Below are 27,779 nucleotides of genomic sequence, written 5' to 3' on the forward strand. Positions count from 1 at the left end.
TACGAAGGACTCAAAAGAAGAGTGAAGGAGGACTTGTAGAGGGAAGAGTTTTGTGGGAGGACCGAATTTGATTGATGATTAGTTGGTGACTCGGTGACTCGTGGTGATTCGTGCTCGTCGGCGACTTTGTTTTTTGGACGCCTGTCGCTCTTTTTTTGTGATTTACAGTGTCACCGTCGTTTTGTACTCTCCACTTTTAGCTTGATATCACTGAGCTCAGGGCTCTGCAGCTTAAAGTGAGTTAATCAAGGTCTTACGAAGTCCCGCCAGCGTTTGAAGGAAAATTTGTCGATTTCGGATTTGAATCGAGGTCTCGAAGAGTTGAAGTTTGATGGAAATGTAACTCTCGCCTTGTTTTGTGAGCTTTCGAAATTGTAGACCTCGTAAGTGTGATGGGAGAAGGAGGGGGGTTGTAATTTTTTGGGTGTCAAGGTGTCGAAGATTCGGACTTGGGACGCTGTAATGTAGCAGAAGAGCAGTTTTGTTTTGCCTCTTCGATACCCACCACCATAGATTCGAATCTGCTAGCCATTCTCCACCTTGACCCAATTGCCGTTAGTGACTTGGAAAGGGGAAAGGGAAGGAAACTGCCATTTGTCAAATCTTTGTAGGATATCTTGTCCGCGTTTGGATTGAGTGGGCCGCACTTCGGGACTTGAATTGTTTGTCCGCGGGGACTTGAATTCCTCACTGGAACGCTCCGTGGATCCCATCCTCGTCGCAGGTGTGGTGTTGTACCGTTTAAATAAAACCACCGAAGTTAAACAAAGTTGATTTGACTCATGGGACGACTAAAAGGAAGCGGGAGTTCCGACCGCGTGCTCGTATGATTGACAGATGTCACAACACTACAAGGGGTTACACAACACTCACTGGGAAACTTCATGTCAGCTCTTCAGTCAAACAAGCGTGCGCTTGAAATCAGACTGAAACTCTTTGGTGAAGCACATCTAAGGACCGCCGACAGTTACCACGCTCTTGGAACTACTCAACACTCACTAGGAGACCACATCTCAGCCCTTCAGTCAGACATGCGTGCTCTTGATATCAGACTAAACCTGTTTGGGAAAAAAACATTCAAAGACCGCTGACAGCTATTATTCACTTGCGGCTACTCAGCACTCTCTGGGAGACTCAGCTAGTGAGTCAAACAAGCATGCACTTGACATCAGACTTAATCAGCTTGGTAAAGAACAATTAGAGACTGCTGAAAGCTACGATTTACTTGGGCTAACGCAACACTCACTCGGAGAATACGTCTCTGCTCTTGAGACAAAAAAGCGTGCACTTGACATGAGACTCAAGCAGTTTGGTGAAGGACATTCAAAGACGGCCGACAGCTACTATTCACTTAGCGTTACACAGCAAGCACTAGGAGATGTCATCTCGGCTTTTGAGTCAAGCAAACGTGCACTTGGCATCAGAAGAAAACTACTTGGGGAGGAACATCCAAAGACCGCTGACAGCTACGATTTACTTGGGTTAACCCAACAGGAACAAGGCGATTTAAACTCAGCCCTTGAGTCAAACCGGCGTGCACTTGACATCAGGAGGAAATTGCTTGGTGAGGAACATCCAAAGACCGCTGACAGTTACTATTCTCTTGGGGTTACACTACACTCACTAGGAGACCACATCTCAGCTTTTAAGTCAAGCAAATGTGCACTTCACATCAGAAGGAAACTGTTTGGCGAAAAACATCCAAAGACTGTCGACAGCTACTACTCAATTGGCGTTACACAACACTCACTTGGCTATTTTAGTGAAGCTTTTGAGTCAAACAAGCGTGCGCTTGACATCAGACATCGTCTACCCCCGAGAGGAAAAGTCCTAAAGACTAGCGACAGTTACGTTGAGCTAGCGTTGGACGGCGCACAAACCAAACCAAGTGCAAGGTACACTTCAAATCCAGCAGGGGAAACTTCTGGTAAGTCATTTTGTAGATCAATTAGAAAATTAGCAAAACAAAATCATTAACCCTATTCAGACCGGGCATTTTTGGATCTTTTCAGACCGGAGGGGGCGGATTCCGCCCCCCCCCCCCTCCCTAACTTCCGGAATATTAAAGCAATCACAATGAAACTTAGAGGATATATAGTATGTCCAAAAATCTATCTTTTTGTATACGTCACGTGGAATGATGACGTCACGTCACAATTACATCATAATGTCAAAACAGTCGCCATCTTGGATCCCCCATCTTGGATTTCAAAATTTTTCCAAAACGTCAGAAAACCGCCCAAAATTACTGCAAAGTACTCAGATCAATAAAGTCAATAAACTGTGCTTAAAAACCGTAAAATGGTGAAAATAATTGCATTACAGTTATTAATAGAAACACGAAAATTACAAAAAATTTAGGAAAACATGCCTGTCAAAATGCCGTTGCCATGGTGACGTCAAGTTCCTGAACCAAGAACCTATCCTACCAAATTATTGCTAGGTAATTTTTAGATAAACTCGCAAAGTTTCGCAACGTTTGGCTAAATCTTGAAAAAGTTATAAGCGTCCAAAGTCAGCGCGGGCACTTTCCGCCAACCGCCCCCCCCCCCCCCCCCCACCCCGGTCTGGATGGGGTTAATGTTTGCGCGGTAACCATTTTGAGTTGTAAATACGTAGTCTGACAGCTGATGAAGCGAGATCTAAAACCAGAAATATTTCGAGGTCTGGGACCGTCGAGAAAAATACAAAAATTGCCGGGCGGTTTATATTGAAGGAGTCCACATCTAAGCAACCTCAAGTTAGAATGTCTAGTATACATTCAAAAAATTGCATATTCGCAGGTAAGGTTAGCTATTCTTGATCGTCTGTTTGATGTGAGAGTAAATAAACCTTTTTACTTGATCTGTATTCATGAAAAGACAAATTGATGTGAGAGTAAATAAACCTTTTTACTTTATCTGTATTCATGAAAAGACAAACTGACGTGCGGCCAACTGCACGAAGCGTATTAGTCTTTAAAATAGCTTGTTATACCAGCAATAAAGACTGGTGGCATGAAGCCCTTCTCCAAAATACGCTTTTGTATGTCTCCCATAGAAAATGAATATGAAAAGGACATCGCAATGGCAACGTTAACGGGAGAGGAAGACCAGCGCAACGTCGAAGCAGTTGGAATTGTGAATTATAAAGGCGGGGTAGTGGTTGCCGGGGACGTTCGCGTTATTTGCCCTTATGGTGCCATAGGCAAACAGGACGATGAAGTGACTATCAAAATAACTTTAGAGAAACCTTCCACACACTGTGATATGATAGTCAAAAGTGGGCTTGAAAATGATGTCATGTTTCTTGCGCCCGTCATCAATTTACAACCGAACGGTCAAGTGTTTAAACAGCCTGTGACGGTAACAGCCAAGTTAACTAACGAAAAAGAAGCTTCCATTGGCAATGTTCTCATGTTGCATGGCGCACAAGCTAAAGATGGAAAGATCGTTTGGGAAGATATCACGCACAAGTCCAAAATTGATTTGGAAAAGAAAGAAAGGAACGTTGAAATCGAAGGATTCTCTCGAATAGCAGCCCTGTTGAGATTAACTTCGATATTGACAAAAGACATAATTACCAGGCTGAACCTTATAGGATTCAATTACACCTTGTCAGTGCTTTTTAAAGACAACTACCCACATACACCCTTTGGCGAACTTGCTCTTGCGTTCATGAGCCGCGATGTTTACCTAGAGAAGTGTTTCAGGGAGCATCCTTGTTCTGTTTTGATGCAGCTCAGGGGAGATGGTTTTGAAGAACTGTGTTCCATAGATAGACCTGGGAGCAATCGCATCTACAACAATGAAAGTCTAAAGGTCTCTGTTATCCTTGGGCAAGACTACAAGCTTACAGACGGACAGCTGGAAAGCACTGATTTCATTGTGGAATCTTCAACGTGGTGGAGCACCGGGCATGTCATCAAACTTTCCTTGAAAGGTACCGATGGTGTCAGAATCTTGTGTGGAAGAATAGGCATTGAAGGCCAATATGGACATATCCTAGAGGAGACCTTCTGTGAAATGGGTAAGTCAGCGATGATTTCTATAAATTAAACAAGCCACTTCTTTGTTTGCTATTCACTATGCTCATGGCCACTTCGTATGATTCTAAAAGTTTGATTCGTCTGCGAGTTTTAATCATTAAAACTCATGACGAGATGAAAAGCAACAATGAAAGTGACTTTATAATGGTTAATTATAGGGAAGCCTGTAAGCAAGCAACGATTATCTTATTGTCAATTCTTCCCTTAGGTAACGACAAAGATCGACAAATATTGTTATATTTGTATAAATGTAAAACCGCTTTGAGAAGTTTCACACTTTGGACGATCTACGAACATCTGCGATTTAAGTTTCGGAAAAAACTGAATTTATTTTCTTATTCACGTCATTACGCAGGCTTATTCAAATTGTGGCAGTCTTGTTGACTTTTACAATTCATCTAACGGAAAACTGTAAAACCCTTTCTTCCTTTAAGCTAGAAGTGGGATCGCAACGACCAGCTTCTGTGGCACTTTTCCTTCTGTTTTGTTTTTTATAGATCGTTGTGGATACGTGATGCGACAGTTAAAAGTGGAAGGGTCCATTTTAAATCTTGTGCCAATTGCCCAAAAGCTTGACATCCCAGAAGAAGCAATAAACGAAGCCATTAGAACATGGAAAAACGATGAAGAACAACTAAAAGTGATTCTTCAACACTGGTCTAAAACACAAGACGACGGCTGCATGGAGGATCCTGCTTTGCTGAGAAACACTCTTCAAGGACTGAACCCAGAAGGTTAGTCACAATCCCGAAAAACGTACATGCTACACATTAGTGAATCAAACCTGTGAGTGTCCTGTGTGGTGTTAAATTGAACCCTGATCCTTAGCTTTCTCAAGATTACGTTCGGGTCTATAATATTAGCATACATATCAGCTATTACTATCTCTATATTTGAAAGCTGCACATAAGCCTGTAGTACTAGTCAGTCTTTACAAGCAGGAAAATCCAACATGAACTTAAGATGCACAAGCCAAAACCACCAATCATCAACCAACAATGCGTTGTTAACAGCTACAAATGTGACCTGTGTGATGCAGGTTATGTCAGTACACACGCTGACACCTCCACCAGCGCGTTGAAGAGCACAAAAATCAGCCATTGGTAGACATCTGGAGCAGAAACAGAAACACAACAGCCAACACCCTTGATCTGAAGCCCTTTTCGTTCTTGAAGAAATCTCAAGTAAACTGGACTGCCTCATTTATGAGCTGTTTTTATTATAGAACTTAAACTGGATCTAAACACTGAATCTGACTCTATTCGTGCATATACATAAATAGCCATCACACTTGACATTGACACCGAACTTGAAAATGCTGTCATGAAGACAGCGAAACGTCGTTCCTTGGTTATTTCGCTAGTTTTTATTTTATCATAACATACTTAATTTCGGTAAGCTTACCTCTTTCCATTTAACAGATTACGAAGTGGACGAAAGAGGGAAACTGCACATCAGCCATTTGAGAGAGTTGGCCTTTGAAATTCAAGGCTTAAATCGCGAAGATCCTCACTTGAAGGAATACTTCACCCATCAAATTAAAACTATGTGCGATTCCATTTTGAAAGATTGTTGCATTGAGATGGATGCAGAAATCTCCGTTGAAAATTGCCCACGTTTCCTTTCCTTCCATCAGCGAGTCGCCGAAGATGTTGCCTTAAAGTTGGAGAAGATTTGCTCACCATCATCGAGATCCGTCAATGAAGATTTTTTCTACACTATCCCCTTCCTCATTCAAGCCATTAAGGAAATCTTTCGTAAGGAGAGTCCATTAATTGTGCAAAATGGATTGAAAGGACTGTCTAAGGAACTCGTTAGCCAACATAATTCTAAAGTTCGGGATGCTTTTTTTTAAATCAAGACATTTTAAGGCTCGTGTACGAAGTGTGTGAAGTTCTTGAGAAATTGTGTCTTAACAACTGCGAGAAGCATTCAACCGAAGTGATCGAAAACTGGAGTGAAAGTCTGGGGATTTGGAATATGTCAGAATTCTTAAAGGAATTCTTCCAGGGCCGCCAAGATAGTAAATTGTACAAGAGATTACAGCTCTTTTCACGCTCCCTGAGAAGAATCTCGGCAGATATCCGCGATGTAAATGAGATTGAAATGCGTCACTTCTATGATTTTTCGCTAAATCTAATCAGGTTTGCGACCTTTGATCCATCAAAACTGGTGAGGTTTGAAATGACTGACTCAAATAATTCTCCAGTGACCTGCTATTGCGAGCCTGTAAAGTACGACAAGCCACATGACACCTTCTCTCAGCAGTTCGAGATCAGAAAAGAGTCTGAAGATGAGCTACAGCTTGGAGCAATGGCGCACGTTCACATCGATGGACGAATTCGTAAAGTTGGAGCGTTTAAATCGGTGATAACGTTACCTCCATCTAGCGAGGAAGAACTCGCCAAGTGCTCGATAGCTACGCTTCCTGTTACTGTCAAAAGAGAACATACAGATTCGGGAAAACGCCGTGTGGTTCTTTCCTCGACACGTAGAAAGAACATCGCAGAGTCATTGACTTTACTCCAAAGATATTTGGGTGATGAAATTGTGGAAGGAAGACAGGCAGAGATCACAGAGTCTTCTTTGACGGTGCGTTGCTGCTTTGTGGAAGGTGTGGGAGTGGTAAGGCTGCGGCTGCTGTACAAATGGGGTTCAGAAGCAATTTCTGTGGACAGCAAAGATTTTGTGGCTATTGACGAATCATCTTCTGCAGATACCTACATGTCAGCCTCCGACTCGGGTAGGTAGCATTGAAACGTACGCATATGTTTGTATTCCACATTGAAAGGTTTTTCCGATCTAAAAGGGGCTAGGCAACGCTATTTTAGGTAATTCTATTTATTTTCACTAATTAAGAGCATGAAACTTCAAATTGGCAGAGCAAGTCTTTTATTGGCAAAATCACGGCCACATAACAAACAAGGATGATTTTCGAGTATTGTAAATGACACTTTGATACAAATTGAGATAAACAACTGTCACTTTTTTGGTCAAAAAAGAAACAATGAATATCAGTTTGCGCGGTTCAGCGATGTACAGAAATTCCTGCCAGGAATGAAGTGTTGTCTAAATGTACAAACGCTTCTTAGAGTCGAAGCACCGAATCCTGAGTTTTTTCAACAGTGAAATCGGCTTTATCGGTTTCTGTAATTTTGTAAAGACATTCTATGATGCATGTCTTCCCCTATCTCATAAGTGTTCTGCTGTTACAGATGCAAGCAGTCCATTCGAGGCTGAACTAGCTGCTCTTTCAATCGCAAGCCGTCCAGGTGACAAAAATGGACACTTTGTCATGGATCCTTTAGCAGTGGAGTTGATACAGAGGCATGCGCGGCAACAATGTGGCCGCTTAGGTAAGAAATTCAAGTTTCTACAGGCGTCGTAGCTTGAAATACTTAAATTGCGACGTTTAAGTTTGCAATTTTAAACGAACATACCAAGGAATAGTAAAAACACAGGTTTGTGACTATGTCTTCAAACTGAACACACAAACAGCAAAGATAAATCTGTGAAACGCTATTAAACTTGCCTGCCGCGTCACTAAGGTATAGATCACTAACATGTATACCCCGTAATTAAAAGTCGGTCCAAGGTGCCGACGATTTTAGACTTGAAAACCTAGAAGTTTTATAGCCTAGCCTTTCATCAGTCAGCACAATACAACTTAAACCTATAAGAGTCATCGCTTATTTTTTAAAACGATTACAAGCTAGTCATTGGTAAACCTCTTTAAAGTGCATTATGAAACATGAGCAATACTCGCTGGCTTCCTTTTCGTCATAATCTTTTCACAGAGCTTCACTTACATCAGACTTTCCAGAAAGGCCATGTCTGTGTGACAGGGGAGAACACTAGTCTTCACATGGAAATGCCCAACACTGCTCAAAGGTAAGTTGCTATCGTTGGACAAAGCCATCCATTTCATGAGATCAAACATGCGCTAAGTTGGGACCGAGCTTCGCTAAACTAAATACTTGTCTTGTCTTGTGCAAGAGTTATTTCTAACGCTATAAGGCAGCGTCGCCTTCACTTTCGGAAAAATAAAACCGTTCCAGCTTTTGATTTAAACAAAAATAAACTGTACTTTGGTCAGAACAGCTCTGTCTGATCTACCATTGTGTATCTATACTATTGAGACTTGTGGAAATTTATTTCAAAAACCGTTAATCGTCTCATTTACCAGCGTACAACGAGCATGGGATATCAGAAATAAAATGTACTGCTGATGTAAGAACAACATCAATCTTTTGTTAAGGGTTGTACGGCGTCTCGTTTTTCAATCGATCAAAATTATTTTTACACGTTGTGTGGTCTTGTGTGTTTGTATCGGGCGTCAACATTTCCTTTTAGTACTATACTTAAATGTTTAGATGACAATCCGTTCAATGCTCGAGCAGTTACCGATTCTAATCACCTTATCAGCTTGACAATCACAAGGCCCGGGGTACCCAAGAATTTATATAGGCTCCGCCCCGGCGTCCAAACCCTTACCCTTTAATTTTCATGTGCCATTTTCAACAGAAAAGATAACCCTTTCGTATGTCTTCGATAAGAAAATAGTACCCCTTTAAAATAGCTACAGAATGGATACTGCATCTCCTTTCTTAACTTTTCACTTGAATACCCCCTTAAAATACTTGAATGAAGAGAGACCGGTCGGGGGTCTGTGAGAGATACTTTGAAAGGTCTTTTTAATTAAATAACTAAATTAGTTCTCTTACCTTTTTTCATACTCAAACGCATGAAATCCCTACCCTTTTATTTACCTACAGCCTGATACATAACTGCAAGCTGATACATTACTACATTAACTTGTTCTCATCACCCTCTAGCCACCCCATCCCCTTCAAACTGATATCGTAAGTGATGGTTTAATTAATATTTTTGATGTTTTTAGCTTGCTGCAAGAGGGTCTCTGTGCTACTTCCCAAAAGAGTATAACTGCAGAGCCAACTTCAAATGACCCGGCCGTTTCTGAACAAGAAAAGATCAAGTCATCTGATATGGAAGAAATAGAAGTCTAAAATTAGTTTTCATAGAGGCTGAATGGTTTGCATCATTTCAGTACATCAAAAGTCAAAAGATTCCAGCACATCAAAGTCGACATGATTGAGTTAAAATGAATGTACTGCTTTGTGTAGGTCAGAGAAATGCAAGATTGTATTAAAATTTTACTGTAATATCAAGTAAGGTTAATTTTGTAACATGCATTTACGTTCAATGTGATATTTGTCTTGGATGTCTTATATCTCTCAGAGAAATGCTTCTGAATGATTATTTTCAAAATATTGGCCTGAATACGTTTTATAATATGAACAAACTTAAGACTATTTTACAGCATCGACATTGTAAATTGACAAACAACTGACAAACAGTCGAATAACGATTTCTCAAAATCGAATCTCTAAGAGAAACAGAAATTGGATCTTAGAGTTGTCCTTATAAATAATACTAGTTTTCTAGCTTGCTAGGGTTCCTGGCCCCGCAATGGTGCCAGACTCGGCGGCAATTAAAAAAAAAGGAAAAATGAAGGCGCGATACAGTGCTTTTTTGGTCCTACAAGGCAAACTATTTTTTAGCCTTTTCAGGGCATTCACTTGCTCCCCTACTACAGGAAAAATATCTGTGATGTTGGCATCAAATTTTAGCCTGTTATCTATCTAGTTTTATTAAAAACTAGCAATGATATATTGCAATTCCTGCGTTTCGATTGGTTAACAGGCAATGGTATATGAGCTCATACCCTTCACCACAATATGGTTGCCGATACGCGTCAACGAAAACAGCTGGGGAGCTAAAACTGATTGCAATTCTTTGGGCGCGTTTTTAATAAAACAATTATTCCACTCGCGCTTGTTGGATATGAGATCGCTATAGCCAACTCAGCGCTACGCGCCTCGTTGACTATCTACCATATCATATTCAACGCACGCTCGTGGAATAATTGTTAAATATACTCACTTGGTAGTTGCTTTCAGGTTGACGAGTCCGTGGCTTATTAGCCGTGCGAATGACAATTAATGTTCTCTCAATCACAATTCCTGCTACGGATGGGCAACTCTGACATATTTACCATCTATACGTAATGCATGACATGAAACAAACAATAGGATATTTTCAGTCCCAGAATAAACTTGTGTGGGTTATTAAATATGCAACATGTATAATTCGCGCGAGTGGCTTTCGGGAGTTTGTCACGATATTGCAATTGGGTTTCACAGAAAGAAAAATTGCTGCTTGAAGAAGAGGTGCTGTTTTTAAAGAAACTGAAGAAACTGTCGAGTACACCAAAACCGTTTTGTTTCTCTTAGTGATAATACTGAAGGTTAGTGAAGATATATATCGAACCGGACTTTATGATTGTTCTATATCATTAGGTATCCTACACATCTGAAACCCAGTTAAAGTGTTCGCCGTCGCAAGAATGACTGCATTTATGGGAGTAAAAAAAAAACGTCGAGCCCTTTTGAAAAGCAACTCATGTTCTCCTAAGCTAACCAACACATCTTCGCGAAGTCGCGAAAAGCAGCTGAAATCTCGCTGATATTTCAACTGAAGTAACACAGCTCGCCATTTCACGCCTCCATAGTTTTTTTTTAATTACTTGTTAAAATGAAGAGTGCAGCATTCAGTTTAGACTGCTGGAAATATTTCCATAGACGGAGCGGTCATTTGCATGTATGAAAAAGGAAACAAATTCTGTTACATGTGAAGCGCTACAAGCATATTCTACATTTCTGCTGTATATGTTTCCCGGATGTAAACACGAATGCAAATTACAACTACTTGTCCGCCTTCTATTAATTCCAAAGAAAATCATTCTAGTGATGATTTTTTTTTTTTCACTAAGAAATTGCTAGTCTTACGTAAATGTATTTTTCAATAGTTAAGGGAGCTACCTCGTGGACAACACATTTTGAAAAAATTGGCAAAGTTTTTCAAATTTGTCGTTCGAAATTTGTCTTTAAGATTAAATCTTTATCAGTTGGTTATTCTCGCCTTTTTATTACTCCTTTGTTGTTTTTCCGATAGAAAACCATTATTTTGAGGTTTCCTTTAATTTGAAAGGAATCAGAAAAATGACTTAATAAACCTTGACATTTCTCCTTTAATTAAATACCATGCAATTTGCAACCCACGTTGCAGATTTGCAGACCTGGAAACTGTCCAGTTTGCGACACTTTGGTAAACTATTGTACACTGTATATATGCTCACTTAATCGTTTATTTAGTAGCTTTATCCTTTGAACACGGACAAATTACCTGAGAATGATAAATAACAACAGTCGCCTTCGAGAGAGAGAGAGCCTACGCTTATCCTTTTCAAAATTTAAGGTGGCTCTGAAATTTTTTTAGCTTTGCTTATTATTATTCAGTAATAAAAAATGGGGGTCACCGGACTCGTTTTTGAGTTATAAGCACTTAAAGCTAATATTAAGGGTGTTTTAACAGGTTATACCGCTCTATGGTTACCAGTGACGTCAAGAAAATAACCACAATGATTGGGCATTTGTGATACCATTTTTGTCCCAAGGGGGTACTCGGGATTTCAAGTGACGGGGATGATCGAATGATTTTTTGGGTTTGAAATTTTCGTCTCTGGAATATTTTTGGGTAGGAAAATTTGGCAAGTTTTTTTTTATTAATATTATTATTATTATATTAATAATAATAATGAAGTAGGGATTTTTGGGGGGTATTACAAACAATCTAAAGATTCGTGGTAGCGCTTTGGCTGCATAGTTCTGCGAATAAAGTGGAAACAAACGTGTTTTGCTGTTGATTCATTTGAGGTAATTTTTGGTCAAAGGATATCTTTAGGTTTTGTTCGGAAGCCCTAAGGATTTTTTAGGGTCTTGATTTTTGTCCCCGTCCGCTCATCCCCGTCACTTGAAATCTCGAGTACCACCCCTGGGATTTTTGAAGTGGTAACTGATAAATATTTGTAGCACTGACCTGACCCTGGAAAGTACTGAAAACTGTTTTGAACCTCGTTAAAGCTGAAATCGTTTTCGTCGACACGGCGCTTGCCACAATTTGACTCTGGCGTAGTCGCGAATTTTGATTGGTTCAATGTGTTCAGTTGCGCGTTTTGATTGGCTAGTACAAAATACGATTGTCCAGAGCGCATTTTGAGAGAATCTATTTCAATCCAGAAGTAAATAAAGAAAATTCCCTTCATTTTTCGAATATTATTTGAGAAATGTTTTATAAAAGCAATAGAGGACTTTTTCCCATGTTTACATATCCTCATCTAAACAGTCGCGGGGCTGGGAGAGTTCTCGAATGTTATGCGAACCTCGTGTTAAGATGAGGCTATGTAAACTCGGAAAAAGTCCTCTATTGCTTAAATATTATTTTCACAAAGAACAGTTGAATAGCGATACCGAAAACTTATTGTAATAACGGAATACTGATTTTCTACAGCTAGCTGCCAATATGATATGGTATTGCCGTCTTCCAAAAAGACAACAACACATTTAAACTTACAAAACACGTTTCCGATGTATAAATATCCATCTTTAATTTCTACAAATTACTTTGAATACTATTATTATATAATAACAGCTTAAAATGAGTTATCAGAGCAAAAAGAAAACGTACAAAAATAACTATTCAAAGGCGGCGAAACGGGGGGGAGGGAGGAGGGGGCTGGAGCCCCCCAAACAAAAATTGGGGGGGGGGGGCTCAGTCTCCGAAAATATCGCGAGCGTAGCGTTAAATTGGCTTGGCAAGATATTCCGTCTGGTGAGCTTTTCAACAAATCGTTTCAACAGGATCTTTTTTGGCGAAGTCATGTGTTGTAGGACTTTCAAAAAACCTCCTCTCTCCAGAAGGCCACTTGTGGAGGTCCACATTCTGTAAGGATTGTTTTTGACGTTATCTTTGACATAGGCGTCTTCAGAGCCTAAATTTTGTCCGTTGACGAGTTTTTAATGCTAAACATCGAAAGTTCAAACATCTTCGAATCTTCCTTGAAAAAAAATGATCAGAAAAATGATCAGACACGTTCGTATGGCCTTCGAACAACAATCGGATAAACTTCGGAAATTACTCGTCTAGAAACTGCTCAATATACAAAAAGCTACCGGCCGCTGCCATTACTAAAACTAAAACAATTATAGGGGAAGGAAGGTATTAAGTCTAAAACTAAAAACAAAACAACAGCGATAAATAAGCATGCTTATTCAGGAGAGGTCGCTCCATGTAAATCGTGACAGCTAGGCGCATTGCGTGACACTTAATTTCCGGTTTGGTTCTTTGGTGTCGCGGTAATACATTCCCAAGACATCTAAGAGATCAGTTTTCAGTTCGATCTAATCGTAAGTTAGAATTATTATGAAAGCACAGCGCCCTTTAAGCTAGTTTAATTGGAACAAGAGGTACGTTTTCTTTATTTCTACATTGTAAACTTAGTGTTAGCAGTATTATAATGTAACATTAATCAAATCAATTCATGATCAGTACGAAAACCGATGCCAACATCCGTCTGATACTCTCTGAGTAAACGAACTGATCTAACGAATTCATTGCACGTATCTAAGATGAATACCAATGGAAAATTCTGATGACTCGGTAACTATCTATTAACAGCGAGTAGCATTCGAAATCGAACCGAGTGCGGAAGACAGTACATGTATCACCTCAGACCATTTATTTTCCTACAAAAAGATCAGCCGCGCAGCGATCATGCACGGAGAAAGGCAAGGGCAGCAAGTTAAACGAAGCGAATGGACATTACTTAAGACTTCCCTCGTCGAGAGCGTGGGCCGTCCGTGACATGCTAAGATCTATAAAACCACAGGCGGCCCAGGCGTGATATGTGATCAATGTGATAATAATTTGGCCGATTGCGTAAGTCTGGTTCAGCCGTTTAAGACAATGTATGAGAAATCTTCGAAAATTGCTCTAAATACTACATTTGTAAAGGAACTAAAAAAAAATGGCTTACCTCTTGTATTTCTTGCATTATTTTGCCTTCTCTGTGTTCCTAGGGTGGGATTTAGGCCATTTAAGCGATTTTCTCTTTCGATGGTTTAGCCTTCAAATCACTTAAATGGCCTAAATCCCACCCTAGGAACACAGAGAAGGCAAAATAATGCAAGAAATACAAGAGGTAAGCCATTTTTATTTCAGTTCCTTTACAAATGTAGTATTTAGAGCAATTTTCGAAGATTTCTCATACATTGTCTTAAACGGCTGAACCAGACTTACGCAATCGGCCAAATTATTATCACATTGATCACATATCACGCCTGGGCCGCCTGTGATAAAACAGATGAAACTTCCTGTACGCTGTACACTCTCTGCTATTGTTTTGCAACCAAAAACTAAAACAATTCATTATTAAGTTAACTTAAAGAAAAAGCGCGAGCGCAAGATACAGCAAAATCCAAGACGATTTCCAAAGGCTCTATGAAAATTATCCTGCAACTGCTGCAATTCAGGGGTATTTAGCGAGCGAATTGAAATGCATTTCGATCAGGCGAGCGCCATCTTGGATTCGTACTCGAGAGAGGATTAGGGTTTGGAGAATACGCGTCCCGGGGAGTGGGAGTGAGACTGAATGTGCAGTCGGGGGAGGGGGAGGGGAAGGATTGGTTACTTGACCAAGTTTGATGTTTTTAGGGTGAACGGAGACGAAGTTATGGACCCTGAGGTCTTTAATTCCTCTACAATTTTGTCCTTTCATATCTACAACTGTTGGTGAGGAGCTATTTCTTTTGGAGAGAAGAACTTTCATGTGTTGATTCAATTTTGGATCTTGCGTCAAACATATTTAATATAACTTTCCTTCATCAGAACAACAACAACAACACACGCGTTATTACCAGAGATAAAAATCAAACTTAAAGGCCCGGCCAAACGCACGCAACATTTCAACGCAACATAAATTGTTGCACACAGCATGTTACAATCGTTTGGCCACCCTGTTGCAACATGATGTAACATGTTGGATGATGTTGGACCAAGTTTGAAAATGGTCAAATTTCTCTTCCAACATCTCCCAAAATTTTTGGATGTTGCATGATTTTGTACTCGTTTGGCCACGTTCGTGCGACATTGTTGCGCTGGAGCATGCGCGCTAGTTCGGTTTGCGCCATCTAACATACTGCAACGTATCGCAACAGGGTGGCCAAACGATGGCAATATCTTGTGCACAACAATGTTGTTCACGATAGCTAAACAAGTAATCGAACTAAGTAAATATAACTAATATTCACATAAAGGAGGTTGGCTGGCAGCTGAGTTTGGAAAAGGATTTAGAAAGCAGTAATTTTTTGTTTCCAGGGGTTAGTCGGTCGGAGGATTTTCAGATGAAGCCAGTCTATGTTTTTTTAACCCCCACCCCCCCACAGGAATTCCATGTGCCCCTCTCCCTTCGCTCCTCTACACTGAATCTTAGAGGCGATATTTCTTATTTGTTTAACTAGCCCAGTGTACGTACGTATTATTTTTTACTTATCTGTATGTAAAGGCCTTGGACAAATTTAGTCAAAGATGAATGGAAAACTGAAAATAACCCTGAAATTCAATCAATCGTTCTTGTTCAAAGGGTGAATAACGTTATCCGCTGGACAACATCCTGACCAGTAAATAGTGTGAGGAGGTTTGTTAGCGAACAACTGTGGCCTGATACAAAGTTTCGGTGAAATCGCGAACTGGCCAAAAATGAAAGGCTGGAGCGTGCCTACAAAGGATACAGGGAAAGGAGAATTAAGTGCATGGTAATATGCCACCTAAGACCCTTAGTCTGCTCGGTGCTGCAGCCAGTCAAAAGAATGATTTTTTTTTTCTTTTAGGTCCATGCTATACTCTTAAACAAAGAAGAAGCTGGTGTGATAAAAGAAAATAATGCGCTTTTGCGATCTACAAAAGCAGCTAAATACATTCGCCTACCTCGTTTATATGCATCCACGAGCTGCTTTTCTAGACCTCATGCATCACTATCTTGCAGAACATGGAACTTAAATTATTTACACTCAGATTATGTGCTGCATATAACATGAAAGTTAAGGTCAAATGTTGGTAGAATGTATACGATTTTATTCTTTTTGTCTCTGAAAAGTTCTGAATAACCAGCATAAGCTAGTGTTACTGTTAACCATTGAATGATTCTTTATTTTCTAGTGGCAACAAAACATAAGGCTTTTCTGAACTTGTAAGCAACGGAAGTAAACTGTTGGCATTAAAAATGAACCGGTCAGCTGAAGAACCTTCAATTGCTGCTGACAAATATGATTTACTCGGTATAACACAACAAGAACGCGGAGACTACGCCTCAGCTCTGGAGTCAAACAAGCGTGCGCTTGACATCAGACTGAAGTTGTTCGGTGAAGAACATTCGAAGACTGCTGACAGTTATTATTCTTTAGGGGTTACACAACACTCGCTGGGAAACTACATGTCAGCTCTTGATTCAGACAAGCGTGCGCTTGACATAAGACTAAAGCTATTCGGGGAAAACCATGCCAAGACCGCTGAGAGCTACTATTCACTTGGAGTCACTCAATACTCACTAGGAGACTTCATATCGGCACGTGAGTCAAACCAGCGTGCACTTGATATCAGACTGAAACTGTTCCGGGAAGAACATTCGACGACCGCTGACAGCTATTATTTACTCGGAGTTACACAAAACGCACTAGGAGACTTCATCTCTGCTCGTGAGACAAACCAAAGTGCACTCGACATCAAGCTAAAACTGCTTAGTAAAGAAAAGTCAGATGACAGCTACCACTCACTTGGGGTTACACACCACTCCGTAGGAGATGTTGCCTTGACTGTTGAACCAAACAAGCAAACCTCTGACACAGAACTGGAATTGTTTTGGGAAGATCAATCAAAGACCGCCAACACTTACTATTCACTCGGCATTACACACCACGCACTAGGAGACTACGTCTCTGCTCGTAAGTTACTCAACTCTGCACTTGAGATCAGACGGAGACTGTATGGTGAAGAACATTCAAAGACTGCTGACAGCTACTATTCACTTGGGGTTACACAACACGCACTGGGAGACCTTATATCAGCTCGTGAGTCACATAAACGATCACTTGAGATACGACAGAACTTACTTGGTGAAGGGCATTCAAAAACTGCTGACAGCTACGATTCACTTGGGATAACGCAACAAGAACAGGGAGACTTCGACTCAGGTCTTGAGTCAAACAGGCGTGCCCTTGATATAAGACGGAAACTGTTTGGTGAAGAAAATTCAAAGACGGCAGATAGCTACTTCTCATTAGGTGTTACACAACACTCACTAAGATACTTCAGCCTAGCTCTTGAGTCGCACAAGCGCTCGCTTCACACCAGACTGAAACTGTTTGGTGAACAACATCCAAAGACCGCCGACAGTTACTTTTCACTTGGGGTTACACAACATTCACTAGGAAGTTTTATCTATGCGTTTGAGTCAAACAAGCGCGCGCTTGAGATCAGACTAAAACTGTTTGGTGAAGAACGTTCAGAAATCGCTGACAGCTACTATTCACTTGGCGTTACACAACACTCAATGAAAGATCTCATCCCAGCTTTGAAGTCAAAGAAACGCGCGCTTGACGTAAGACTGAAGTTGTTTGGAGAAGAACATTCCAAGACCGCTGACAGCCTCTATTCATTGGGGGTTACACAACATTCACTAGGAGAATTTAGCTATGCTCTTGAGTCGAAGAAGCGCGCGCATGACATCAGACGTAGACTGCTAGGTAAAAGTCGTTCCGAGACGTCTGACAACGAACACGAGGAAGCAAGGTGCACTGCAACCGGTAAGCTATCTAAAAGATGACTATAATAGTCAATACGTTGCTGAAAACGTCAGTAATTGAAAAAGATGCTTTATGTTATTGTGGTCAAAACCCGATACCAACAAAAAAATTTCTTCTGTCTGGGCTTTTTTGTTACGGAGAAGTGTAGTACCCACTGAAAAAATTGCTAATTCTCTTGACCTATATATGTGTTTGATTATGAATCTACCTATGACAATAAATATAGAAGTAAGAAGAACTCCATATTCTCATTGGCCTAGAGCACGTCTATTAGAAAAGTGCACGTTAGAGCGCGCTAATTTAAACTAAAGCAGGGCAGAAGATGAAATTACAGATGTAGATATGTGAAATTGCGAAAGTTGCAATTGAAAATAGCTGATTGTCGCGGCCTTTCAGTGCAAACATGTAGTTGTTAAACGTTAATAAACCGCCGTAGTCGATTTTGAAAAGCTGATGTCTCTAGCGTTAGCCCTTCGTCAGAGAGAAGTGGAGGATTGTAGGTTCAGGTGTGTGTTTGAAGTCTAGAATATGGAGTTATGCTATTGCAGTAAGCATATGCATGATAACGAATGAAATGCATTAAGGTGATTTCACGGTATTGCATTGCGCATCCTTTCTGCGCATAAGTTTTCGCGTCATTTAGCGCGCGCACGAGCGCGCGCGCACACTGAACACTACGAGATTCCCTTTAGGCTAAGCTCGGTAGGGAAATAAATGGTCGTTTTCTCTTGAACGAGCACGGTGACCCCCATTTTTTAATGTATTAATTTAAATGTCAAACTGTTGTCTACAATATATCGCGATTTAAAAAAAAGTTTAAGATTCTACATTGAGATACTTTAATTTTAATGCCGTAAAAAACACGTTTTTAGGTAGTGCCGTTAACGTGCGCACGGAGCAAAATCTTAAATTTCTTTGATTATCTTAATTCCTGTACAATAAGAATAGTTTTTAATATAAGATAAAAGTCCTTTTTGTTGAACTAGACTAGTTCTTTTATGCAGAATAATTTTTTTCTTGAAACAATAGCGATCCCCATTTGGATTACTAGGGTTCCTAATATATATCTCGCGGGTCGTATATTTACTAAAATGCCCATCCATTTTACACAAAAACTAGCGCGGTGACCCCCATTTTTTATTTCATTTTTTTAATGCTCATAACATAATTGTAACCTGGACCAAGTTTCAGAAAATTTTTAATACTCCTTCTATTTCAGTGGAATCACCTTAATAAACTGGTTAGTTAATTGTGAAGCTTTCGTTACTTCCTTGGGGAGCCAAGGTGCCGATTTGAAAAACAAACTTTTGTTCTGAAGTGTTGCAACTTTCCTCGGAGTTCCCTTAGTGAAAAGAGAAAGTCCGTAAGCCAACCATGTTTTTAAAAGAATGACCAGGAAGATTAGAATGTTTCAAATCGTGGTTTGAGGCATCTTTGTCGTTGTTTTTTAGTCTCTAAGATATGCATATTAGTCTTTAAAAAGCTTATTGAAGACTGGTGGCATGAGGAAAACCCACATCTTAAATACGCTGTTGTATGCATCTTTCCCTTAGAAAATGAACTTCAAAAGGACATCGCAAAGGCAACGGGAAAGGAAGACCAGGGCAACTTCGAAGCTGTTGGAATTGTGAATTATGAAGGCGGAGTAGTGGTTGCCGAGGAAGCTTACGTTATTTGTCCTTATGGTGCCATAGGCAAACAGGACGATGATGTGACTATCAAAATAACTTTAGAGAAACCTTCTACGCACTGTGATATGATAGTCAAAAGTGGGCTTGAAAATGATGTCATGTTCCTTGCACCCGTCATCAATTTACAACCGAACGGTCAAGTGTTTAAACGGCTTGTTACGGTGACGACCCAGTTGACTATTGACAAAGATATTTCCCTAAGCGATGTTCTCATTTTGCATGGCGCACAAGCTAAAGATGGAAAAATCGTTTGGAAAGATATCACTCACAAGTCCAAAATTAATTTGGAAAAGAAAGAAATGGAAGTTGTAATCGAAGGATTCTCTCGAATAGCAGCCCTGTTGAGATTAACTTCGATATTAACCAAAGACATAATTACCAGGATGAACCTTCTAGGATTCAATTACACCTTGTCAGTGCATTTTAAAGACAACTACCCACATACACCCTTTGGCGAACTTGCCCTTGCATTCATGAGCCGCGATGTTTACCATGAGAAGTGTTTCAGGGAGCATCCTTCTTCTGTTTTGATGCAGCTCAGAGGGAATGGTTTTGAAGAACTGTGTTCCATAGATAGACCTGAGAGCAATCGCATCTACAACAATGAAAGTCTAAAGGTCTCTGTTCTCCTTGGGCAAGACTACAAGCTTACTGACGGACAGCTGGAAAGCACTGATTTCATTGTAGAATCGTCAACTTGGTGGAGCACCGGGCATGTCATCAAACTGTCCCTGAAAGGTACCGATGGTGTCAGAATCTTGTGTGGAAAGATAGGCATCGAAGGCCAATATGGACACGTCCTGATGGAAACCTTCTGTGAATTAGGTAAGTAAAATTTGGTATTACAGCTGGTGCAAAACTAGACAGTCTTGGCGATGAATCCAATAAATTGTACAAACCACTTGTTTCTTTGCTACTCGCTATGTTCACGTCTTTCTCATATTGTTCGTAAAGTCCGTCTGCGAGTGTTAATGAGGAAAAAGCAACAATGAAAGTGATTATAAATTGGTTAACTCAAGGGAAGCCTGTAAGTAAGCAAGGGTTATCTTCTTGTTCCATTCTTTTCTTACGTAACGACAGATATTGCTATTTCAGTGGATAAATATAAATGCGCTTCCAGAAGTTTCGTTTTTGGAAGATTTGTGAAAATGTACATGCAAATCTGACATTGCTGAGAAAACTAATTTTCTTTTTCACATCATTACACATCCTAAGTCAAATTGAGCCAGTGTTAGTGACTTTTAAAAATTCTTGTCCAACCCTTTCTTCCTCTAAGCTAGAACTGGGATGGCAACGGCCAGCTTATGTGGAAATTTCCATTTTGTTTGTTATAGATCGTTGTGAATACGTGAGGCGACTAATAAGAGTAGAGGGTTCCATTTTAAATCTTGTACCAATTGCCCAAAAACTTGACGTACCCGAAGAAGCAATAAACGAAGCTATAAGAACATGGAAGAACGATGAAGAACAACTGAAAACGATTCTTCAACAGTGGTCGAAGGAACAAGACGACGACTGCAAGGAGGAACCTGCTGTGCTGAGAAACACTCTTCAAGGACTGAACCCAGAAGGTTGGTCGCAGTATCAATTACCAAATTTGGACATAGCATTGCATTACTTTGCTGTCACCCTATTTATAGGTTTTTTTTCTAGAAATTTGATACCACGACAAACGCACATGCTGTACACAAATGGGCCATTAGTGGATCAAAATTAAAACATGTGAAATGAATGTTCTGAAAACAAGACAAAAAATAGAAGATTTTTACCACAAGGGTGATCATTTTATAGTCGAAAACGTTTGTCCTTATTTTAAATATTGTACAGTTTAACTTCAACTTTTTAAAAAGCTTTAGCCTAAATGCTTGTTTATAACATCCGTTACATTGAACGCTAATCATTTAACGTTCTACTCCGGCTCATGTTTTGAAAAGGATCTACTTACTGGACGAATGAGCTTTAGTTTGATGTTTGGAACGCTTACATAGTCTATAATATTAAAATACATATCAAGTAGTTATACCACTTAAGAGCTACCGCTTATGCAAAAATTTAAAGATAGTGAACATAGTTGATAGGAAGTTCAAGGAGTTTAAATTTCTATCAAAGCGATACTTAAAATCGATATTCATATTTCATTTAAGACTGCGAAGTGGATGAGAGAGGGAAAATGCACATCAACCATTTGAGAGAAATAGCCTTTGAAATCCAAAGCTTGAATCGCGACGATCGTCACTTGATGGAATACTTCGTCAATCAAATTAGAACTCTGTGCGGCTCCATTTTGAAAGATTGTTGCATTGAAATGGATGCAGAAGTCTCCATAGAAAACTGCCCACGTTTTCTCTCTTTCCATGAACGAGTCCCCGAACATGTTGCCTTGAAGTTGGAGAAGATTTGTTCATCGTCATCGGGATCCATCCATGAAGATTTCTTCTCCATTGCCCCCTTTCTCATCCAAGCCATCAAAGAAATCTTCCGCAACGAGAGTCCCTTAATTATCCAAAATGGATTGAAGGGACTGCCTAAAGAAATTGTTACCCAGCATGAGTCTAAAGTTCGAGATGCTTTTTTAGATCAAGACATTTTAAGGCTTGTGTACGAGGTGTGTGAAGTACTTGAGAATTTGTGTCTTAACAACTGCGAGAAGCATTCAACCGAAGTGATTGAAAGCTGGGGTGAAAGTCTGGGGATTTGGAACATGGCAGAATTCTTAAAGGAATTCTTCCAAGGCCACCAAGATAGTAAATTGCACAAGAGGTTACAGCTCTTTTCACGCTCTCTGAGAAGAATCTCGGCAGATATCCGGAATGTTAAGGAGATTGAAATGCGTTACTTCTACAACGTTGCACTTAGTCTCATCAAGTTTGTGACGTTTGATCCATCCAAACTGGTGAGATTTGAAATGACTGACTCTACTAATTCTCCAGTAACCTGCTATAGCGACGCTTTAAAGTACGACAAGCCACATGATACCTATTCTCAACAGTTCGAGATCAGAAAAGAGTCTGAAGATGAGCTACAGCTTGGAGCAATTGCGCACGTTCACATCGATGGGCGAATTCGTAAAGTTGGAGCGTTTAAATCGGTGATAACGTTACCTCCATCTAGCGAGGAAGAACTCGCCAGGTGTCCGATAGCTACGCTTCCTGTTACAGTCAAAAGAGAACATACAAAGTCTGGAAATTTCCGTATGGTTCTTTCCTCGACACGTCGAAAGAACATCGCAGAGGCATTGAATTTGCTCCAAAGAGATTTGGGTGATGACATCGTGGACGGGGGACAGGCAGAGATCAAAGAGTCTCCTTTGACGGTGCGTTGCTGCTTTTTCGAAGGTATGGGAGTGGTAAGGCTACGGCTGTTGTACAAATGGGGCTCAGAAGCAATTTCTGTGGACAGCAAAGATTTCGTGGCTATTGACGAATCATCTGCTGCAGATGCCTACATGTCAGCCTCAGACTCGGGTAGGTAGCACTGGAAGGTACGCAAGCGTACTTATACCACAATAAAAGGTTTTGTCCATCTTAAATCGTATAATAATGGTTTGGTTTAATACTGAAATGGCTTTAATACAAATCATAGCGACTAGTAATCACCTCGGTAACAGTGGATAGCAAAAAAAAAATTTCTTCTTTCCCATTCACATATTCATTCTTCCCCACTCACATATTCACTACACATACATTCACTAGCTAAACTATTTTCGATTTTGAGATGACACGTTTACAGTGACGACTGGTTAGAAAATGATTATATTCCGTAATGGGTGAAGTTGCAAAGCGAGGAAGCTTCGTAAATTGAAAGTTTTTTCTCCCAACGCCCGAATCGCATCACACCCAACGTTGAAAATAAAATTAATATTTAATGTAGCTATTCAACCGTCACTTTTTTAGTAAAATAGAAAAAATGAAGATCAGTTTACGCGGTTCACTGATATATAGAAATTTTTTGCGGGGCATGAAGTGTTGCATGTATGTACGAATACTTGAATGCGAACGCTTTTTGGTGTCGAAGCAAGTTGTTTGAATCCGGAGTTTTTTCCACAGAAAATTTCTTATCGGTTTCTGTAATTTTGTAAAGACGTTCAATGGTGTCTTTTTCTATCTTATTACTTTTCTGCTGTTACAGATGCAGGCAGTCCATTCGAGGCTGAACTAGCTGCTCTTTCAATCGCGAGCCGTTCAGGTGACAAAAATGGAAACTTTGTCATGGATCCGTCAGCAGTGGAGTTGATACAGAGACATGCACTGCAACAATGTGGCCGCTTAGGTAAGAAATTCAAGTTTGTGCAGGCGTTGTAGCTTGAAATACTTAAATCGTGACGTTTAAGTTTGTAATTTTAAACGAACATACCAAGGAATAGTAAAAACACTGACTATCAAACTTTGTGTCTTCAAACTGAACACAAACAGAACACACAATCAGCAATATATGTTAGAGATCAATACCACAGGTTTGTGACTATGTCTTCAAAATGAACACACAATCAGCAAAGATAAATCTATAGAACGCTATTACCTGCACTAAGGTATAGATCATTTACATGTATACCGTAATTAAAAATCGGTTCAAGGTGTCGACGATTTTAGACTGGAAAACCTAGATGTTTTATAGCCTAGCCCTTCGTCAGTCAACACAATACAACTTATACCTATAAGTGTCATTGCTTATTTTTAAGACGATTACAAGCTAGTCACTGGTAATCCTCTTTAAAATATTTTATGAAACATGAGCAATACTCTCTGGTTTTCCTTTTCGTCGTATTCTTTTTACAGAGCTTCACTTACATCAGACTTTCCAGAAAGGCCATGTCTGTGTGACAGGGGAGAACACTAGTCTTCACATGGAAATGCCCAACACTGCTCAAAGGTAAGTTGTTATCGTTGGACAAAGCCATCCATTCCTTGAGATCAAACATGCACTAGGTTGGGACCGAGCTTCTCTAAACTAAATACTTGTCTTGTCTTGTGCAACAGCCTTCACTTTTGGAACAATAAAAATTAACCGTACTTTGGTCCGAACAGCTCTGTCTGATCTGCCATTGTGTATCTGTACCATTGAGACTTGTGGAAATTTATTTCAACAGCCGTTTATCGTCTCAGTTACCAAGCGTACAACGAGCATCGGATATCAGAAATAAAATGTACTGATGTAAGGACAACATTAATCTTTTGTTAAGGGTTATTTGTACGGCGTCTCGTTTTTCAATCAATCATCACTCGTTGTGTGTTTGGATTGGTCGTCAACATTTCCTTTTAGTGGTACACCTTAATGTTTAGATGACAATCCGATCCATGCTCGAGCAGTTAATAAATCTAATCACCGTACCAGCCTGACAATCAAAAAGCCTGGGGAGTGCCCAAGAATTTTTATAAAAGGAGGTGCGGCCTTGTTGTCCAAACCCTTACCCTTTAAATTTCACATACCATTTTCGACAGAAAAGATAATCATTTCGTATACCTTCGATAAGAAAATGGTACCCCTTTAAAGTACCTACAGAAGCCTAAGATACGATATCTCTTTTCTTAACTTTTCAACTTATTGAACAACCCCTCACGGCCGTGAATGAAGAGACTGATCAGGGGGTCAGTGAGAGATACTTTGAAAGGTCCTTTCATATAACAAAGTTAGTTCTCCTAACATTTGTCATACTCAAACTCGTGAAATCCCTACCCATTTATTTGCTTACAGCCTGATACATTTCTGCAAGCTGATACATTCTTACATTAACTTGTTCTCATCACCCTCTAGCCACCCCATCCCCTTCAAACGGATATCGTAAGTTAAGGTTTCATACATAGTTTTGATGTTTTTAGCTTCCTGCAAGAGGGTCTCTGTGCTACTTCCCAAAAGAGTATAACTGCAGGACCAAGTTCAATTGACCCGGCCGTTTCTGAACAAGAAAAAAACTACTCACCCGATATGGAAGAAATAGAAGTCTAAGATTGAGGCTGAATCTATTGCATCAATTCAGTAGATCAAAAGTCAAAAGATTTCGGTACATCAAAGTTAAAATGGATTTGCTGCTTTCTGTAGTTCAAAGAAATGCACAATTGTATTAAAGTTAACTGTAATATCAAGTAAGTTTGATTTTGTAACGTGCAGTGCATTTACGTTCATTGTGAAAAACGTTTTGGATGTCTTATCTGAGAAATGTTCGTGGACCTTATGAATGAATCTTTCAAATAGAAAAGCCTGAATACGTTTTATATCACGAGTATAGTTATTTTACAGCATGGACATAAAACTTTACAAAAACTGACTCGATTTATCGAGCCTGTAAGAGGAACGAAAATTGGTTTGACAAAACGCGAGTTCGAAAGATCAACTGAATGGAGCACATCCATGTGAAACAACTTTTGGCTCGAGTTATTGGAAGGTTTGAGAAATTGAGAGCTCAAAAAATCGGGATTCAGATTATTTCTAAGTAAAATTTTTTGGCTATCATGTTTTACAGAATAGCTTAATAAGCAAGAAAGAAACGCATTTGAATCGGTTTCTAATTTATTGTAAACTATGCAGTAGTCTTGTACGGTACAATTCATTATAAAAAAAATTGCGTGAAATGTAAGCACATTTTTGACAACGTGGAAACGTTTGGTGTTTTATTGAGGGTAGATTGAATGCAAATTGTAGTAGCACGCCAGGTATATACATGCAGTTCAGTAAAAAAATTGTCCTCTGCAAATTGTGATTTCAAGTAAGATTTTTAACAATAATCATATATTAATATAATCAGATAGGTTTTATATGGTAGAGTTCGCAGGAAAGATATTTTAACTTAGTTTAATATTTAGTGGAGATAGCAAAATAGCTTTAAATCATTTTTATCATTTACCGCAGCACAAAAGCCGAATAAAAAGCTTGAAACGAACAATGGTTTTGAATTTTTCAGACGAAGTAACTTGAACTTGAGCTCTAATATCAAGTGATGTTATTTTTTTTACCTGAGTTCAAGTTATTTTGTCGGAAAAATTGAAAACCATCAAATTAGCTCAGAGAAGCGAGCTGCTTCTTGCATATTTTAGCCCGCTAGATAGCCTCCAAAATACGCCACAATACCCTATGAAATTATTGTAATACGCTTTTTTAGTCCCACGGACCATCTCTGGGCTAAATATAATAAGCCTGACCTATTCGTCAACAGAGATACAGTTAAATCCCGATAACTCGAACCTTCAATTACACTGCGAGCAGTCTCTCGTTTTGCTTTAAAATCCGTGGAACGAACCCAAAATTATAGTAGCGAGCGATCGAGCGGCGAGCGGCAAAGCCGCGAGCCGCGAGTAGCGCGAGCGCCAGACCGAGCGCTACTCAGTCGTGGACGCGGCTTCGCCGCTCGCTACTTTTCCGTTCCTTTCACGGATTTTAAAGCAAAAAAGAGACTGCTCGCAGTCTAATCCTTAAATACTCGAACCTCTCAATAAATCGAACCTTTTTCGATTTCTCTCTTGAAGGTTCGAGTTATCAGCATTCTTGACCTGTAGGTTGTTAACGTGTCTTTGGAGAAAAATAGCAACAAAATGTCTCCTGGGTTTCACTTGCGACGTAACCTGAGTATCAGGCTTTTCTTTCCCGCTTCTACCCTTTCTCCCTTCCCCTTTAGAAAAGCCTGATACTCAGGCTACTTGCGACGCAAGCGCAAGCGCAATCGACAAATTTTGACCCTTGTGGCTCGCCCGGGGGGCCCCCGGGGTGGCTCGATCGGGTGAGTGACGATACCTTTCAACTTTGAGCAGCTTGAACGCAATAACGTCACCACCAATTTTACACAAGACCGATTTACTTGAGACAAAGGGATAATTTTGGAAAAAGGCTATCTGGATCTAGCGTAAGCAATTGTACTGTAAATGTTATTAAGAAATTGTAGTGTTATATAAGCATTGCAGGTATTGTCAGTAGTGTAAATATGTAAATATGTTTTGTGTGTTGCAATAAAAAAAAGGAAAAAAAATAAAGCTCTCAACAGTCACTGAACGGTCAAGGCTGCAAAAAGCCTCATAAACTGACGAGCTCACCGCTCAAAAACTACCAAACGCAACAAAATATAATATTATTCCTACGTTAAGTGGCCCCTTATAGGCTGGAAACGCGTGTTAACTTTAATATATTTTGATTTACAGGTCGGTAAAAATTTAAAAAAATAACAACCGTTTGATCGGTTTTTGTAAACATTCAAAAATATGGTGTCTTCGCCGGGCTTTATTTCACAAGTCCAGACCAGGCTGTTCCAAATTCCAGCTGAATCCTACTGAACATATGCTAGAAAGCATAGAAATATAA

At 39.8% G+C, this 27,779-nt stretch overlaps 1 protein-coding gene across 1 annotated transcript; it reads left to right on the forward strand.

Moving 5' to 3' along the window:
* Positions 1 to 859: 859 nt before the first annotated feature.
* On the forward strand, positions 860 to 27,779 carry LOC144657919 (uncharacterized). The gene is given in 17 exon segments (XM_078518260.1): positions 860 to 1,064; positions 1,066 to 1,927; positions 3,040 to 4,008; positions 4,525 to 4,761; positions 5,449 to 5,873; positions 5,876 to 6,770; positions 7,243 to 7,383; positions 7,825 to 7,918; positions 8,928 to 9,048; positions 15,835 to 15,868; positions 16,180 to 17,805; positions 19,359 to 20,321; positions 20,831 to 21,067; positions 21,641 to 22,960; positions 23,625 to 23,765; positions 24,272 to 24,365; positions 25,313 to 27,779. Coding segments are annotated over 17 exon segments (8,466 nt in total). The 5' UTR covers positions 860 to 884; the 3' UTR covers positions 25,440 to 27,779.

This window comes from Oculina patagonica, chromosome 6 (assembly GCF_052425735.1).
Source record: "Oculina patagonica isolate OP01 chromosome 6, crgOcupat, whole genome shotgun sequence".
Taxonomy (NCBI): Eukaryota; Metazoa; Cnidaria; class Anthozoa; order Scleractinia; family Oculinidae; genus Oculina; species Oculina patagonica.